General features: G+C 37.7%; 1 protein-coding gene and 1 long non-coding RNA gene across 14 annotated transcripts in view; one reads left to right on the top strand and one right to left on the bottom strand.

The window, feature by feature from the left end:
• The window catches only part of USP3 (ubiquitin specific peptidase 3), a 144,847-nt gene that overhangs the window by 14,096 nt on the left and 111,298 nt on the right, over positions 1–19,453 (bottom strand). For 5 of the 6 annotated variants that reach the window (XM_045810795.2, XM_045810793.2, XM_087856881.1 and 2 more), the window contains 4 exons: positions 18,706–18,852; positions 18,049–18,093; positions 15,359–15,465; positions 15,120–15,200 (listed from right to left, as the gene is read on the bottom strand). In XM_045810795.2, coding sequence (XP_045666751.1) covers positions 15,120–15,200; positions 15,359–15,465; positions 18,049–18,093; positions 18,706–18,852 — 380 coding nt within the window. The remainder of the gene's footprint in view (positions 1–15,119; positions 15,201–15,358; positions 15,466–18,048; positions 18,094–18,705; positions 18,853–19,453) is intronic. The other variant, XM_045810794.2, reaches the window with a different exon arrangement.
• Positions 1–19,453, top strand: part of LOC123800869 (uncharacterized) — a 56,083-nt gene that overhangs the window by 9,732 nt on the left and 26,898 nt on the right. For 3 of the 8 annotated variants that reach the window (XR_015722166.1, XR_015722165.1, XR_015722170.1), the window contains exons 2-3: positions 6,399–16,199; positions 16,323–16,479. This is a non-coding gene — a long non-coding RNA (uncharacterized LOC123800869). The remainder of the gene's footprint in view (positions 1–6,398; positions 16,200–16,322; positions 16,480–19,453) is intronic. The other 5 variants (XR_015722171.1, XR_015722172.1, XR_015722168.1 and 2 more) reach the window with 5 other exon arrangements.

Here is a 19,453-nt window from a genome sequence, read left to right on the forward strand (position 1 = left end):
GCTACAGTCTGTCTTTTAAAGTCCATTTTGTCTGATATAAGTATTGCTACCTGGGTTGTTTTTGTTTCTTGAGGGGTTTTTGCTTCCATCTGTATGCTATGTTTCTGCGTCTCTTCACTTTCAGTCCGTGTCTTCAGGTTGGAAGTGATTCTCCTGTAGGCAGCACGTAGCTGGATTTTTTTCTATCCATTCCATCACTCTGTATTTTTTGATCGGAGCATTTAGTCCATTTGCGTTTAAAGTAAGCTTGTACTTACTGCCATTTTGTGAACTGTTTTCTGGTTGTTTTTATAGTACTCTGTTCCTGTCTTGTTCTCTTGCTGTTTTCCCTTGTAGCCTGACGGCTTTCTTTAGCGTTATGCTTGGCTTCCTTTCTCTTTAATTTTTGATCTGTGGCTACGACTGGGTTCATATACAACATCTTGTATATTTACCAGTCTATATGAAGTTGATGGTCCCGTAAGTTCACACACATTGTAAAAGCACCACAGTTTTTTACTCCCCCTTCATATTTTGTGTATATATCGTATTCAGCATCTTTTTTTTTATCCCATGACTGATTTTCGTGGATAAAAGCTTTTTTGTTACTTTTGCATTTTAACCTCCGTGATTACTACCTTTACTCTATATTTGCTTTTACCTGTAAAATTTTTTTCATTCATAATTTCCTTCTAGTTATGGCCTTTTCTTTCCACTTAAAGGATTCCCTTTAACCTCTAAGACTGGTTTCATGGTGATGGAACTCCTTTTGCCTGGGAAACTCTCTCTCTCCCCCTATTCTGAATGATTTGCTAGGTAGAGTATTCTTGGTTTGTAGGGGTTTTTTGTTTTGTTTTGTTTGCCTTTCAGCACTTTGAATGTATCTTGCCATTTTTTTCTGCCCTACAGTGTCTGCTGAAAGATCAGCTGATAGCCTTATGGGGTTTCCCTTGCATATAATTGTATATTTTTTTCCATTTCTACTTTTAAAATTCTCTATTGTTGTTGCCATTTTAATTATTATGTGTCTTGGTATAGACCAACTTGGGTTCATCCTGTTAGCTCTCTGCTTCCTCGACCTGGATATCTGTTTCTCTCCCCAGATTAGGAAGTTTTTTAGCTATTTCTTCAAGTAAATTTTCTGCTTCCTTCTCTCTCTCCTCCCCATGAGATCTCTATAATGTGATGTTAGAATCCTTGATGTCACTGAAGTCCCTTAACCTATTCTCATTATTTTTCTTTTTTCTTCCCTATTTACATTGGCTGCTTTCCACTACCCTGTCTTTCAGATCGCTGATCTGTTCTGGATCCTCTAATCTGTTGTTGACTCCCTCTACTGTATTTTTTTTTTTTTAAGATTTATTTTTGAGAAAGAAAGAGCAAGCATGAGTGGGAGGGGCATAGGGAGAGGGAAGCTGACTCCCTGCTCAGCAGGGAGCCCAATAAGGGCTCCATCCCAGGACCCTGAGATCATGACCTGAGCCAAAGGCAGCTAACTGCCTGAGCCACGCAGGCGCCCTCTGGTGTATTTTTATTTGCTATTGAATTCTTCAGCTCTCTGGTTTTTATATTTTCTATCTTTAAGAAGTTGTCACCGCGTTCATCCACTCTTTTCTCAAGTCCAATGAGTATGTTTATGACCATTAGTTTCAATTCCTTATTAGATATACTGCTTATTACCATGTTATTTAGCTCTTTTACTGTGATTTTTTAATGTAATTATTGCTGAATACTATTTGCTAATTTTTTATTTTTTATTATTAGTCACCATACGGTACATCCCCAGTTTTTGATGCAATGTTCCATGATTCATTACTTGCGTATAACACCCAGTGCTCCATGCAATACGTGCCCTCCTTAATACCCAAAACCGGCCTGTCCCAATCCCTCACCCCCCTCCCCTCTGAAGCCCTCAGTTTGTTTCCCAGAGTCCACAGTCTCTCAGGGTTCATTCCCCCTTCTGTTTACCCCCCTTCATTCTTCCATAAATGAGTGAAACCATATGATAATTGTCTTTCTCTGCTTGACTTATTTCACTTAGCATCATCTCCTCCAGTCCCATCCATGTTGCTGCTTATGTTGTGTAATCGTTCTTTCTGATGGCTAATATTCCACGGTATACATGGACCACAATTTCTTAATCCAGTCATCTGTTGAAGGGCATCTCTGTTCCTTCCACAATTTAGCTATTGTGGGCAATGCTGCTATGAACATTGGGGTGCATGTGGCCCTTCACTACGTCTTTATCTTTGGGGTAAATACCTAGTAGTGCAATGGCTGGTACTGTGATTTTATCCTGTTCATTCATTTGGGACATATTGCTCTACTTATGTTTTGTAACTGTTTCTATCTACTACGTCGGTCAGCTCCATCTCCTGGTCTTGAAAGTGGTGGCCTTGTGTAGAAGAGGTCTGGCATGCTCTGCAGCACAGCGTCCCTCTCAGGTCACCAGAACCAGGGGAGTCCTCTATGTGGGCTACATGTGACCTACTATCGTGGGTGAGCTGCGACTGTCTTCAGCCGAGAGAACTGCTTGCTGTAGATGCACTGCTCAGAGTTTCGTCCCTATGCCACTGAGATGCCTGTCTGAGGCCACCCTGGACTCACTGTGGGGTGAAACCCACATTCAATCTAGCTGCTTGCAATGAGCCTCTCTGCCACAGCTGAGGGGCGGGCACAGACGGCAGATTTTGCTTTATGCTTTTTTGAGAGGCTTAAAGGGTGACCACCAAGTGGTCCCAAACTGATTTATGCATAAGATAATGCAGTTCTCTCCTTTTCCTGTGAGGCCATGTGATAAACCAAAACACAACAGAAGATATGAAAGGCTCACTGGACAATTCATAACCAAGCCATACACGCTGAACCTGGTTTTTCAAACACTGAATTTAAAAATGGTGGCCCCAGCTGCCTCTAAGAGCCAGCTTGTATTCTCACACCTCTCTCTGTTGCTGCCAAGGCTCAGGAGCCCGCAGGTGCTGCTGCCCTCAGACCATGAGGCAGCCTCACTGTCCCCGCTGCGTCAGAAGCTGTGTCCACAGGCAGCCTCTAGAACGTTTTAATAAAGAAGCAACATTATAAACCCTAGTTGGGTTAGCAGAGAACTACCCACATAGCCCTCTCCATATGGATTTTGAAAGCTGCTTTTTAGCTTTCCGTAAAACTAATGCCTATTTGTAATGACTTCTATGAGTTAAAACAATAACAACCCAGACTAATTATAAATTTCCAACTTTTTAAAAAGTTTTTTTAAAACTTTTTTTAAAAAGTTTTTTAAAGCTTTTTTTTTAAAAAAAAAAGGCTTTTAAATCAGTTTTTAAATAAAAATATCCTTGGGGCAGCTGGATGGCTCAGTCACTTAAGCACCTAACCCTTGATCTCAGCTCAGGTCTTGATCTCAGGGTCCTGAGTTCAAGTCCTGAGTGGGGCTCCACCCTCAGGAACCTCTTTGTACTCTTTGAATTTTCTCTGAATTCTACAATGAATATACAGACCTTTCTTTATGTCCTTTGATTTTTACTATTGAAACATACCTGCACACAGTTATTTCTTAAAGAGGAAGACTGCCTAGGTACAGCCTTTCTTTGATATTCACAGATTAGACACCTGCCATTTTAACCGTCTGAAGTCTGAATGACCCTGAAATGTGTTTCAGTTTAGTTTTCTGCAGCAGCATGAAACAAACCGCACTTTTCAAAGCTAGTATGTGGAAGTAAATCACATGGCCAGTAAAACAGTCTACTAACTACCCGGCATTCACATCCCCGCAAAGCTTTATTGTTCTCCACTTACCTTCACACCTCCCATCTGAGGAAGCTGCTTAAACTTTTTTCATTTGTACTTTATTGCATTTCATGGGGGGGGGGGAATGCCATGATGGTTTTTGAAACTCCTAAGATTCTCAAGGGTTTCAGGGCATATATTTCACAAGTGTCAGTCTTCCACATTATATAAACTGTTAAATACACCCCTATGGACAGCAGGGAATAAAACTGGTTTGTTGATGTTATTAGATCCCCTTTACGCACTATATAAATTTAATTTAGCAAAGCAATAATTGAGATGTATAAATTAATCCACATTTTTGTTTTACTCCCCCAAAGCAAATATATAAAGGTGATAGAATAGGTTAAAAAATTCAAACATAAAAGAGCAGGAAAAAAGAAGTCACAGTTCACTTTCTTCTGGAATCCCTACCCCTAAGAAATCACTGTGAACAGACAGAATATACTGCTCGAGACTTTAATGCAAATGAATGCTTTTTATTTTACACAAAGGAACCATTCTATAGACCTAGTTCCACGGACAGTGTTTTGCTCCACAGTACTTTGTGGCTATCCTTCCTGTGGCCTTGCCTACTGAGCAACTTTATCTTTCTTAATTACTACACAGTATTAATTATTAAACCAGTGCCCTACTAGTATGTAGGGCATGTAAAATGTTTGATCTCTGCGATAACAGAATGCTTCAATGAACATCTTTTACAGGTGTCATTGTCCGCATTCACAAGTAAAATTACTATGTCTAAGGAAATGCTCATTAAAAGTGGTACTCACTGTTGTCCCAAACCACCAATTTATGCTAACGCCAGTATGTGAGAGCGCCCACTCTCCCGCACCTATGCTAACAATGGGTATTACCTATCTTTGTCATTTTGACCAATTCTACTTTACCTATACTTTCTTCAATATAAGCGAGAGAATACTTTTTCAGACGTTAAATCGACCGTTTGCATTTCTCTTCCTATTCATATACTTTACCAAGTACTCTTATTCATATGTCCTCTCCTTTTCTACTTTAAGGTGTCTTTCACCTTAATTATGCAGTTAAATTTATGAATTTTTTTCCTTTCCAGGTTCTGGTCTTGGTGAAAGTCTCCCCTACAAGATCAAAAAGATGTTTGCCTAGAGTATCCTGTAGTTTTATTTTTCATATTAGATTTTGAAACCTCAAATTAATTTAAGAAAAGATGGGAGTTAAGGATGAAATTAATGTTTTCACAAATTTTCATTTTCACTATTAATTTCTTTCTCTACGGACTTGAAATTTTTTCTTTGCTATTTAATAAATTCCCACATATACCTTTCTGCACCAGTACCTGCTAAATTAGCATGCATGGGACATTTCCTACCTTATCTCTATCCTGCTTCCTCATTTTCATTTAAAAAACTTCCTAAGCTTCTCTTAAGAATTTCTTTCTGTTGGGGTACCTGGGTGGCTCAGTCGGGGTCTGCCTTCAGCTCAGGTCTTGATCCCAGGGTCTCGGATCAAGCCCCCACCCCCATCCCGACCCCCCAGTTGAGCTCCCTGCTCTCAGTGGGAAGTCTGCTTCTCCCTCTCCATCCGCCCCTCCCCCTGTTCATGCTCTCCCTCTCTCTCTCTCTCAAATAAATAAAATCTTTTTTAAAAAATTTCTTCTTACAGAAGAACTTTTGAGCAAATTAGAATAAAGTTAGGGAGTGATTTGGAGGAAAATGGACATCTCTACCACATTGGTCTCCCTATTCAAGTATATGACATGGCTCTGTTTATTCAGGCTTTTTATCTGTTCTAATAATTTTCTTCATTTAGGTCTTACATATTTCTCTAATTTATTCTTAAGTATTTCTAAGATTTTACTGCTACTTGAATAGGATCTTTTGCTATGTGTAGTAAAGCAATTGGTTTTTTGCCTACTTTTTTATTTGGCTGCCTTATTAAACTTTTTGGCTCCCAGTTTATAACTTATAAAAATAACACCTGTATTTAATTTTTTTTTTTTTTAATCGAGAGCTTTTAGAAAAGCAGGTCTCCTGCCTTGTCTCTCAGCAGAACTCCTCCTTGCTTCCACACTGTAACGGAAAATCATTCGTGCTTCATTGTTAACTATGAAGATCACTGATAACTGATGAAGATTATCTATCAAAAGCTAACTTTCTACTCCTAGCTTAATAAGAATAAGAGGGGTTTTTTTTCCTTCTTCTTTCAATCAGCAATGGATTTGAAATTTTATCAAAACCATTTTTATCTTCTCCCATTAAATTATATTTTCTAATATTCCCTCTGCAGGGGGTAGGCCACCCCAAGATGGGCCACTTTGACATGACCAGTATTTTGAGTTAAAGCAAACAAAATCCAGCAGGTTCAGGAAAACCTCTTACCTTCTCCTCAACTGCCTGCTTATTACCAGGAAGAGATTCCTCTTTACCGAAGAAACTTCTCTGCCTACGTAACAGGACAATGTTTGTTCTCCAAACATCTCCTCTCACCTTCCTACTAATGGTCTTTCTCCCCCTTTGTATCCTCAGACCCCTAACCCTCTCCTTAGCTCACAGAAGCCTCATGTTGCATGTCTTTGGACTTTCATGTCTGTGTCAATTCCCTGTACATACAAAACTAAATCTGATCTTCTATCTTGAATCAATCTGGTTCTCGTCCAGCAGGAAGGACCTTGAAGGGCAGAGGAAATTCTTCCTCTTCAACAGTTGAATAGTCAGCAGGATACTTTAACTTGCTGGACACGACTGCTACTGAGGTCCTTGGGACATCTCACATACACCCAGCAGATGGTAAGATTTTGTACCCTGTCAACCTCCCAGAATCTCTATCGATAGAGTCCGAAAGAGCAGGAGTGGTGAGAGTCCTTTTTCTTTCTTGATACATTTAAATTAGCAGGAGAAAATATTTGTGGAACCTAGTTCCTTGGGGTGAGTTATTAAATTGTGTAAATTGTCTCTGGTTAAATTTGGTAGAGTACTCTTGGTTATGGATTCATTTCCTCCCAAAGATAGTCTTTGAGTTTGTTTGGTGTTTTTGTTTTAGTTTTTTTGCCTGTGTTTTAAGTCCTTTGTCATTATGAACTTTGTGCACATAAAAGGTAAAGACTGTTGCTAAGGGACATTTTGGAAGCTAAAGCCCCCCAACTGGTGGACACAGATCAAGCACTTAAAAACTACTGGAAGGCTCACTGCCTCGAGAAGACTGTCGTGAAAGGTAAGCTGGTCATGGAACAGGTTAGATTGACACTAGTCCACCTACTAACCTCAAGCAAACTTCCTTGCAACAAGGTACACTGTCCCTAATCCTGCAGCACATCCCTTGTGTTTTCGTGGGAGACCAGAGACCCCATTTTTACCATCCTTACTGCCTATGCAATGAAGGCCTTTGCTTTCTTAAACTAATTTTGGGAGCAAACTTTTAGATCATCGGGGCCATCACCTATGCCCTCTTTGGATGCCTCTTGCATCTTTGGTTCAGCCATTTAAAGACTTATTGGTTGGAGTTGCTATTAACAGATTATTCATCAATGGTCTTTAAATTGCTTATATTGAAAAGAAAAACATTGTATAGAGAGCTCTCAATTGTCTTATTAGTATAACGGCATGCCTTAGGGACTCCCTTGACAAGATGAACATAAGACTAAAAAATAAATGTCCACCTCTGAAGTAAAATTCCCTTAAAATCTGGCCTCATCTGGTCTGCCTTACACTCAGGTCATGATCCCAGGGTCCTGGGATTGAGCCCCACGTCTGACTCCCTTGGTTCAGTGGGGACTCTGCTTCTCCCTCTGCCCTTTGCCCAGCTCATGCTCGCTTGAGCTTTCTCTCTCAAATAAGTAAATAAAATCTTTAAAAAAAAAAAAAAAAAAATCTTTAAAAAAAAAAAACAAAACAGATGAGGCCAGATTTATCTCCCCTTTCCCAACGAGACTGATAGGGACCAAACCTCTATGTTCAAAGTATACAGGCTGCTCACATAAAAGCTGAAAGCCAGAAAACGAATTTAACAAAAGCACCTGAGACTGGCAATAAGGCTTGCTTTGCTCCTACCTTCTAGGGCTCTGTCAGCAGACTCCGCCAGCTTCGGACATCCCTATGTTTATGTACATTGCAGATGTACCCCAGCCACCCCTCTCTCCACTGAAAAAGAAGATCTTTTAAATTATAAAGCCCTTTTACCCCTATTTTGAAAAGATGCTACCAAATTTACAGAGAAATGAGAAAGATTAATGATTATTCACTACGTCCCCTTCACAGAGAAAACGGGACCAAAATGTCTCCTAGGCCCTCCCACAAATGATCTGTGAAAGGCCAACATTCAGGGGCTAATAGAAGCCAAGGCTGAATTATGGATGCTGCAAGAAGGCTTTTGTTAAAAAATCTCCCTGATATAAAAAAAAAAAAAAACAAAGTTTAGTTTAAAAAGGCAGGTCAATCCCTTGATATTCTAAGCTTTATCCAGTAAGACCATTGTTTCTAATTCCCAATCTGTACAAAACAAGTCAACGCCCACCCCTCTTTACCAATCCCTAAATCTTGCCTGTTCCCCTTAAAATGTTTGTAGTTATTATAAAATATCAGGATATTGGAACAAAACTGTCCTGTACTTAAACTTTAAAGTGCAGTTGCCCCAAAACTAAAAAAATAAAAATAAAAAAAAATTGGCATTCTCAGTTTCTTGAAATGATAAATCTTACCATGTTTAGCACAAAATCACCTGAGGCTGAAGAAAAAATGGGGGGAAGAGGCCTTTCAAAAATGCCTCTTGTGCCCAGTCTCCAGCACCTCTGGTAACAGGCAGATTTGCTCCAAATTTCCACCCTGGTGACAACATGGGACTCTTTCTCTTTTCTTGGTGATGTAAGTTTTCTAATCCTATCTTCTCTAGGACCTAAGAGCCATTCTTTGAAATACAAACTTTAGAGAAGTTTTTCATCAAAAAATAAAAGAGAGGTATTTAGAAACTGGGCCTTTAATCTCTCCACAAATATTAGTAAAAATAAAAGCTATAATATTTTGTTTGCATCTTGTCTGCGTGGGTCCACATGTTACAAATGTAAGATATTTTATCTTCAGATGGTATCACTAAAATTAATTTGTAAAAGAGCTCTTTTTAGTTGGTTTGAAGTCAAGCACTTCTAAGTACTGGGAATTCCAAAACTCAGAAAGATAGATGTTTTCCAAATTCACATGATCTGGAAAAATATTCAATAATAAAGCTAATTTTAGGTTGGTGGTTTAATTAAAATGTCTTTAGAGTTACCAGCATTAAATATATGACTGTCATTCTACCTGTGTTTACTGAAAGCCAAATAAGTTCCTCTCTGCAAATTTATCAGAAAAAAACTTAGAATAATGACTGATTTTTGTCTAATGCTTCATGAAGTTTTGTGGGTAATCTAAACATAAGAACAAGCAAATTAAACAGATGTAAAACAAATGTAAATAAGATTATATAAATGAGATTAAAAGGTCTTAGGCAGGGATGCCTGAGTGGCTCAGTCGACTAAGCGTCTGACTCTAGATTTCAACTCAGGTCATGGTCTCAGGTCGGACTCTGTGCTGGGCATGGGACCTGCTTAAGATTCTCTCTCTCTCCTTCCCCTTCTGCACCCACCCCCCAACCCCTGCCAAAGAGCTTTGTAGGTAAACTTTTAATTATCTTCCAAACTCCAAAATCCTTGGTAACCTGACACTTTAAAGCTTTTAGTAAGTTAAATGATGAGTTAAATTTATTGAGAATATCTAAGTCCTTTCCAGATAAAGTAAAATAATAAAACATTAAGTACTGAACATAGGTTCAGAAAATAGGTTTCAATAGGTTATTTACTTGTGTCTTATTGCAGAGAAACTGAAGATAAGTATGGATCTGTTAATAAACCTGGTTTGTGCTTTACTGAAAAACTGTACTATGAAAAAGCACATTCTTAGAAATTATGAAATGTATTCACAAATTTGCTATTCTAAAGAATACTGGTATAACAGTTCAAAATTGCTTACTCTACTAAGAGTTAAGAATTCTAATAAATGTAAGACTACTAGAAATAATAAGGGAAACAATTCCATATGCAAGGAAAGAATGATGTGTTTTTGGTAGAAAAAGCTATGAGGGACAGGAATACATTTTTTGTTAAGGGAAAAGAAAATAATTTTGTCCTAAAGTGAAACTGGTTTTTTAAAGAGGGGAAAACTTAAAACAAGAGCTGAATGTAAAAAAGAAAGTTCCAAAAGGTTTATGGAAAAGGAATCTTTGGAAAGGGATTTTATGTGTGATCAGTACTGGCTAAGATTAGGATAAATTTAGTAAGTTTTAATATCAAAGATACACAGCAAAGTTGTCTTTTTAACCAAAAATTTCAAATTACAGATCTGCTCTTAATAAAAAACTGTAAACAAATGTTTTTCTTTACCTTTAAAGTTATCTGCTTAGAAATCAAGGATTCTGTGTTTTGCCAAAATAATTTCCTGTTTATCAGGTCTTTGATTCTTTAAGAAAAGTGAGTCTTAAAAGCTCATTTTTGCTCACAACTATGTAAGGTTCTATATGTTTGCCTTTTTTCCCTTTGAAATCTTTTATTATCACACTTTGGTTAGATAATTAAATACTGTTCCATAATGACCTGTGGTCTTGTTAATCAAATGTTCAAACTGTCTCATGTTTTTTTGACATACTTCCTAAAACGAATTCTTTTGACCACAATCTAAGGTGTGCCATATAGGTCTTAGAATATTTCATTGTCAAATAAGTGATACTAAAACCTCTTAGATTGTATTTATGTAGATATGTTAAGTGTTCTAAAATTGTATAAAACTCCTAGAAACCTGATGTCCCAGTATGTTGTTATGTGTTGGGAATCAGAGAAATAACCAAATTTCCTTGTCAACTTCCATGTCATCATGAACTCTAATACAGTTACTATTTTGCTCTGGTGGTACTATAAATGCCTTATCTTCAGTGAGACTCCTAAAAGAACTGTGAGTACAGGTTTCTGATAACCTTAAGTTCATAAAAACTGAATTCTTACCATAAAACTGGTAAGAATTTCTGAACTAGTGGAAAAACTGGATTCAAGCAAAACAGTAATATGGAACTGAAAAATTAAAAATTCTTTTTAGTTCTTTATGACTTTTTAAAACATTCCTGCCTTTCTAAAATGCTTTGTTTTTCCAGATTTTAAATTGTTTTTCTTAAGCTAATTGACTTAGAGCAATTTAACAGAATATACCTTTGTGAACAAATTGAAACATTTATCTTTTTCCCTACCTGAACTCTCCAGAATTCAGAAACTCTAAGTATTCTTATATTTATTTGCATAAGTTCAATACAATTCTGTTCTCCTTGTAACAGGACACAACTGGAAACATTTGTTATATAACAAGGCTTTGACTGGAATGTCCTATTTGAGAGAGAGATGCGTAAACTCAGGTATGACCAGACAGCTGTAAGAAACCAGTAAAGCCCTCAAAAGTACCAGTTTGGTACCCTGCTTCCAGAGTTCCCAGCAGCCTTACCAGGTGAGTAAAGGTTGTCACTCCCTGGCAAATACAGGAACCTCAGGATACTTCGGGGACCTCGAGCAGAGAGGAACTCACCCCCACCTGTAGGTATTGCAGCAGAAGTTCTGATGGCAAGTATTTGGCTTGGCTTCTGGCCTCAAGAGGCTGTTAAAACTTCAATCAAGAAAAAGTTCCAGCAGGTTTTGAAGAATTTACCTTAAGCAACTGCTATTCTTACTGGCCTCAGGTAAATGATCAGGCCAAGTTTTTTTTTGAAACTAGACTTATTTTGCAAACAAATTAGTATTAATTCGGCTATCTATAAAGGGTGATAAAAGAAAATACGTTTCAGTAACACATCTGAGTGAATATCAGATTGTAATACTGTTCATTAGAAACTGGACTAAATCCTGATTTCTTCTACTTTCCTCCAATGCCTAACTATAATTCCCCAAAGTAATGTTTTTATTTTTCTTCCAACCTTCTACGTTGGACCCATCTGAGAACTAAGACTGCCTTTGCCCTGAAGCCCTACAAACTAAATTTACGTAAACTTCAGAGAAATCACCACAACAGCTCACATACAGGCAATCTTCATGCCTGCTGCTCTGGGGGCCACTCAGAAAGATCACCAGAGACAGTCCAACTACAAGCCAGGAAAACCGGTCAGACTGCACTGAAGATGGTTCAAGCTTAACACCGAGAACTCTTGACTGACTACCCTCAAAATTCAGAAACTGATTTATAGTTTGATCCAGTCATTAACCACTGTTTTTGTTTCCACAGGAATGCCTTATTTAATACCTGATTGCTTGAACTTTAGGCATAACCTGCATCCCTGCCTCCCGAAATGAGTTTGAACTGACCTATTACCAGGCCTGGTTCGGTAAGACCAATCAACCAGCTAAATTTTAATGTGTGAAACTTCAGGGAAGTTTCAGAGCAGGAAACTGCAGAGGTCCGGGGCAGGGCATCCCAAGAGGGACCACTTTGGCATGAACATTATTTTGAGTTAAAAGCAAACAAAACTCAGCAAATTCAGGAAAAGCTCTTTACCTTCCTCTCAACTGCTTCAATTTACATCGGAAGGGAGAGCCTATACCAAGAAGTGACTATTAAGAGATTCCTCTTTACCAAAGAAACTTACCTGCCTAAGAGGACAAACGTCATTCTCCAAACATTTCCTCTCACCTTCCTGCTTAATCGTCTTTCTCCCCTTTGTATCCTCAGACCCCTACTCATCTCCTTAGCTCATAAAGCCTCATGTTGCTGGGCTTCAGAATTTCATGTCTGTGTGTATTCCCCATACATACGAAATTAAACCGGATACTCTCCTGCTAATCTGTCTCCTGTCAGCTTGGTTCTTAGTCTAGCCAGAAGGACTTCGACAGCCAGAGAAAATTCTTCCTTCCTGATATAGCAGTCCTGCACTGATGGAAGAAATCCTACTTGATCTCTGTATGTTAATTTACTACAGTATTGGATTATACTTTGAGCTAATATTTCGTATCTGGTCCATAATAATATCTTTGCTTTTTTATGGTATCTTGGTCAGATTTTAGAACTGGGATTATTTTAGCCTCTCATAATATGCATGTCATAATATGCATGTTTTTAGTTAAATCATTTCAAATTCCAGGGATCTTTCTCATATCATCTGTCCTTTCTAAATGAAAACTAAGCTTATCAATTATTCCAAAAAGCAAACAGGCAATCCTTGAATTACAGCATGTAAAATGTAGTCACGACTCCACCTGCTTAATAAATGTATATCAACTAAAATTCATCATACTCTGGTTGTCCAAAAAAAGTCGTACCCTTAATAATAAATAGTGGTAAACAGAAAGAATGACTCTACCATCTAGTTTTTTTAAAGCCAACAGTAAGCTCTTTAACAAAATAAGAATCAAGTCTGAAAATTCAGAGGAAAGCCGGCTAAGAATACAGGAAACCTGTTTCCAGCCAAACCCGAAACCCCTCAGGATGATCTGGGCCCTGAAGCTAAATCCCAATCACATCAAATTTCAGTGAGTCTATGCCAAGAAAAATAGTACTTGGGAAGAAAGGCAAATGCCATTTGCCACTTGTTTGTAGTACCAATCAACCACTTAAGCTATGTCATACAATCTCCTCCCGGACAGTCTCAAGAAAGTCAGGTCTCTCAGTAGTAAAGCATTCTGGGATAGGTAATAAGTGAAATGCTACAGAGGACAAGAACCATATTAAATGACCAGTGCAGGATGGGGGGGACACAGTGCAGAAAGGAAGAAAGAAGCCTGAAGAAACCAGTGTCTCTGGGTCTTCCAAAGATCATCTGGACTGTTGTTTTATTTAGGAAATATTGTTAAATACATATCCACATATTTATGTTAAGGAATGTTTGAAGAAATTATAAAATGAAGCCATATCCAGTTTAGATTATAGAGTTTGAGGCTAATTCCTTTAATAATCTCTCACTGCTTTCCTCTCTAAACGATCAAATGTTTGTTTTACGATTAAGTTAGCTTGTACTCACATGCCATCAATATAAAGAGAAAATAATCTGACATCTGATACCAAGTATGTTGTGATATTTTCAAAACCTGTATTTCAAAACCATGTATTTTAGAGGGAAGAGGAGTGGATGGAGCTTCCTTAAATTTCTTCTGTACTCCTGTTCAAAAGAGACCATCAACACTGCTACTAAGGGAAGGAACTGAAAGCATGTACAAAATGTACAGTCACTCCTTCTGTCTTTCCTGTCCAGTGCACATGACAGAAACTACCTGAGGAACAGGGCTACAAGCAAGACCTCTGTGCTCTTTTAACAAGCCCAATGCACCTGTGACATAGAATTCTGCCTGTCCCTCCCCCAACAGATACATATATATAATTTTTTTCTTTTTGAGAACAAGCAAACGGCAGTAGAATAACTTGATTTCAGAGCAGTACTGCCCGATAGAACTTTCTGCAATAATGGAAATGTTCTCCATTTGTGCTGTCCAATATGGTAGCCACTAGTCACATGTGGTTGTTGATCACCTAAAATATGGTTAGTGCAACTAAGCAACTGCATTTTTAATTTATATTTTACCAACTATCTGTGATTTCACCAAAGTGGACAGTGCAGTTTTAGACCAATTAGAATCTTTTGTAGGAAAAGACTGTGTGTGTATACACACACACATTTATTTATATATAAATAAATTCTTATGACAATATTCTCTATAACAGTTGAAGAAAAAATTACTTTTAGTCAACAGACAATTCAGGGTAGAAATTGTTATTTGCCTTCAGTATAGAGTTACTTAATGATAGAACACACATTAGGCCTTTCTTTTTCCTATCCTAGTTTCTTTTTAGGATCAACAAGAACAGTTAGCCATTTTAGTGACTGGTCAGAGATCGGGTCGTTTTGCCTTGACAAAAGTAGTTAATGCTAATCAAGGAAAAAATCTGTTCCAAATCTCACAGTCTTGCAATTAAAAGCAGAGCCTCAGGCTTAACCAACAGATGTGTATCTCAATAGATTTCTAAAACTATTAATCATAGAAAAGAATAACACCGTAACTTATTAAACTTAGCTGAGTGTTCTTTCCTCCTATGGATACTAGTGGGACATCCACAGAATAAATTCCATTTCATTAAGTCAGAAGCAGTTTGTTACAGACTCTCAATTTTAAAATCAGTATTAAAGGTGAGAAATATCTTATGCTTAACTTAGTATCTCTGGCACCCATTTTTTTTTCTTTCTGTCTGATAGGAAGGAAATTCAGGTTTGACTTCTGTTAAATCATAACACGAATTCATTCAAGCAATTAACAACATGGCACAGATGGATGGAGTTTCTGAGTCTATTCAGTAATTTCAGAGGGAAAAAGTTCTACAACATTAAAGTATCTTTACCTCGTAATGAACAAACTGGTCCATTTTCTTGATTCTTAGAGCGCTTATTTCTGAACTGACTTGGAATATCTAATGAAAGGTCTTAAAAGGAAATAGGAAAACAGCTGTTAAAGGCATATACCACACTTAGGAAAGAATTGCAAAAATTGATGTATTTTTACATTTTTCTTGTACTGTCCTAAATTTTCAAAGGCAACATTAATACAATATCATATCACCACATGCCAAATATGTCTTACCTAGGAATGGGTCAAACTTTCTAGATTCTGTCCCACATATGAGGCAGTTCACCTCATTTTGGAGAATGCCTCCGAATATAGCTGTGACAACCGTAGATGCTCCATTTCTAAAGAAAATCACCACAAAGGAAAATATCTCAATAAAAAACTAAAATAACTGTGTATAAAAGCTGCTATACTTTGGGGGGAATATATCATTTATTTAATAAATAATTTATTATTTTAAATTATGAAATAATACAAAACCTTTAAAGCTATACAGAGGTACACCAAATAAAAGGTTTAAGCCACTGGCCTCCCCACAGCCCCACTTCCAATCCCACTAATTTCTCCAAAAGCCACTAACACTGGACATTTGCCATTACTAAACAGATCACATACGTGCCTATACTCAAGGCAAGAGGGCCCCTTTCCCCACAAATATATCCCTCACAAAAGAGAGAAACCACCTTATATTTAAATTTTTGCAAGACCTCTCACAGGGAGCACTCAATTACTTTACTTTGAATAACCTCGCTCAGAGATAGTTTGAGTTTTTTAGATGGTCAACTGTCAGATTGGGGAAAAAGAGGTAAAGAAATTTAATACATATTTAGTAATTACTGGTGGAGGCATGACTTCACAGTTGAAGTGCTAGCTGTTACTATCAACAAGCCTTTTAAAAAGCTCACTTAAAACAATACTGTAGATAACTTCCTTGTTGTGATCAGGAATCTACCACTTTAAGAACGATAAAAAACCACCTGCCCTAATGTTACTTAACTTCTCTGCTTCAGCTTCATCAGACGTTCAACGGGAATAACAACTACCACCCTCAGGCCTGGTGTGAAGGTGACATGGGGTATGTATGTACAGTGCTTTCAGACAGGCGTTCACCAAAAAAAAGCCCTTAAATTGTTTCAAGGCTCTTTTACTAGCGTAATAATTAGGACCACACCTGCCTCCTTTTATTTTTTCTCCCTAGTATGTATCTTGAACACATACCTCGCCCCTTCTGACAGCAGACTGGCACGCCACCGTATGAACACAGAACGGATGCAAGAGCCACCAAGGAAGTGAACCGTGGAAGCATGTTAGCGAACGCCGGTAACACACTTACTCTATGCCGGACTCCATTCACGGTACTTTCCATGAATTAAATCCGTTAATCCTCACAACAAAGCTATGAAGCAGATAGCATTATCCCCATTTTACAGACCAAGAAGCTGAGGTCCAACTTGGTCTAGGGTCACACAGCTCTTAACACTACGCTCCTTTTCTTAATTTAACCAATATATTAATGCTCTTCCAGGCTGTTTCAGTTGTTTGCTATTAATAGTACTACAGCAAACACTTATATATTAACCTTTGTGCACTTATGTATGCAGTTACTTGAGTCAGTAAAAGCTCTTTTTTGCTAATAGCAATGTGAGGTGGTTTCTCTCACTTGCAAATAAAAATACTCCTAACACACTGAACTGTACTTTCTGAGTTGCTCCAAATTAAACCTAATGAGACAAAGCTGCTCGAGCAATTTTAAAAGTTTGCTTCCTTTTCCATGAAAGGGCTTCCATTCTTTACAGGCAAAAGATATATACTGCAGCTTCATCTTTTTTTAAAAAAAAAAAAAAGCTGTTCATAGGATATACAGCTTTAGTAAATTGAACGAAAAGGGAAGCTACGTTGGAACTATCTGATGTAACAGCCGTTTCAGATCTATGTCCTACACAAAGGGCACACCACATAAACTACTGGAATCAGGGACTATGATCCTTTCGTACGGATGTTCACATATAATACTGCCCTTAATTGAAATGGAAACTGCTTGATTAAAAAGCAGTACATTTAGATTCAACGTAGTTCTTTATAATTTCTTCCTCCGAGAAAAGGATACTCATCAGGTCTTGGCTATCTGATGTCTATGGCATTAAGTTAGGTATACAGTGACTAAAAACGATTCATAAATGATTTCAAAATTGCTTTGTCATTTATTATAACTGGACACCAAGAGTGTTTAAATATTCGGACAGACTCTTACGCTGCTAGGGTCTTTTATATTAGCAGTAATGATTTTCTAGGTACTAAAAAGAAACACAGATACTGCATAGGAGACCTTTTTTGTAGTTTTAGCAAATGTGATCCTTAGATCCTGAAATAATTTTTTTCTTTCTGTTCCTATCTCACTAATGGAACCTAAAATTACTACTGTTTAAAATATCATGAAAAGACATGGGTTAATACTGAAAACTCATTAGTTACTAGAAGATCATCCTAGGACTATTACACAATGTGACTCAAAGAGGGTGCCTTGGGCATCAAATAAAATAATAAAGACATATACCCTCTCACTTCACACACACTCTCCTTGATAGAGCCCAGTTCAATATTCTTAGTGTACAAAATGCCATCATCAAATACAAAGCAGAATTTTTCCCTTAATACTATTTTTAACGTGGCGCTAGCAGCAAGAATAACTCTATCAGGTCACGGACCCCTCCCCTTCTGTACTGGATTCTGACTGGAACCGTAGTTCTCAGGACCTAGAGGGCCAAACATTCTGAAATGTACAGCAACTCCAACGGCTGCCCTTCTCTGACGCAGCCAGATGGGCTATGGAGCTGCTCTGTCATTAAAAGGACCCTAACTTCACACTAAATCAGATTTGTGAACTGCAAGGCAATACAATACAGTGATCCCTATATATTACTTACTCTTTTCTTTCTGTCTTTGGGGAGTTTGTCTTGTAAATCCCTTTCCTGCACAGGTCAAAACAAAACTTTTCAAAAAATTTGAACAAAAGGAAACTACAATTAAACAAAATCAGACTGAAATAACAGTAAATCATCCCTAAAAAGCTTTCTAATCGCAATGTAAATTTGGGGTATTAGTACCCAGGAAAGCAATCTTTTTAAAAGGTTTTGTTCATATTGAAAGGCAAGAAAAATTCTGAGAACTTACAAATGCCTCAATTTCATTAAAGAACATATATTTTAGGAAAATTCACATTCAAAATATTTTTAAGTTTCTAGTGAAAAAATATAATTATTTTAGTATAGAAAATTAAGTCTCCCAAATATTATTTGATACATTTGGCAGGTAATTTTCTTGTGCTAAATTATACAAAATATTTTGTTGTTTCTTTCAATTTTTAAAATGATCTATACCAAAAGCAATCAGGACTATACCAAGAGGCAAGTACAAGATGCCTCTGGTATGGAAGCAGGACGCATATGCTAGTCTTGGTTATAAAATTCAAACGCGCAAAAGTCAAGGAAAACTCCACCTTCCATTATAAATCTAATAAACAATAACACCAACATAAATGTTTGAGGTCCTCCTAAAAAAAAGAGAAAGAAACTACATCTTACATGCAACATTTGTTACTTGCAGATAGGGTAGAATTCTCCTGTAGAATTGCTGAGCGGGAAACACCATTGAAACCACCCTGGAGTTCCAAGTGCAGGTGGTCCAAAAGGTAGCGCATGAATTCGTGGGCATCCTGTTGCTGATAGCCCCTTAAAGCAAAAAGAAGCAGGCCGTCACTGGGGAGGCTCCACAACCCAGCCAAACATGCAGGAAGGCAAAGCGCTGTGAAGGGCTGCAGCCTGCACTCCGCACAGTGAGGCTTCCTGACCGTTCGTCCCCACTTGTGCCAGGTTATACTTCTCTTCAAGGAAAATTTCCCAAATTTCTCTAGAAGGAAAAATCCTACTAAAACAAATCTGAAAACACAGAATATTAGAGCTAATCAGATGTGTAGTGATCTCAACTGACCTCACTTTAGAGATGAAGAAAACTGAGGGGCAAGAAAAGGAGTGTGTGACGGGCCTAAGTCCTACGACACAAGAGTCACAGAGATGGGATGGACTCTGGTTTTCCTACTATCCCACATGGCCTCTCCAGAAGATGCTCAAATGTTAAAATGTCACATCTTGCCCTCACCAGAAACCTTGGTCTTATAAACCACCATTCTAAGAGATAAGGATTTTAAAACTGATTTTTTAGACTGAAAGATAGTAATTTTTTAACACTGGCTGAAAGGAAGAAAAACTTTCTAAAGAGTCTATGCTTGGATCCTAATCTCTGATTCAAAAGACATTTTTCATATGAATACTT

The sequence above is a fragment of the Ursus americanus genome, chromosome 28, assembly GCF_024610735.1.
Source record: "Ursus americanus isolate L20-20 chromosome 28, mUrsAme1.1.p, whole genome shotgun sequence".
In the NCBI taxonomy this organism is placed as follows: domain Eukaryota; kingdom Metazoa; phylum Chordata; class Mammalia; order Carnivora; family Ursidae; genus Ursus; species Ursus americanus.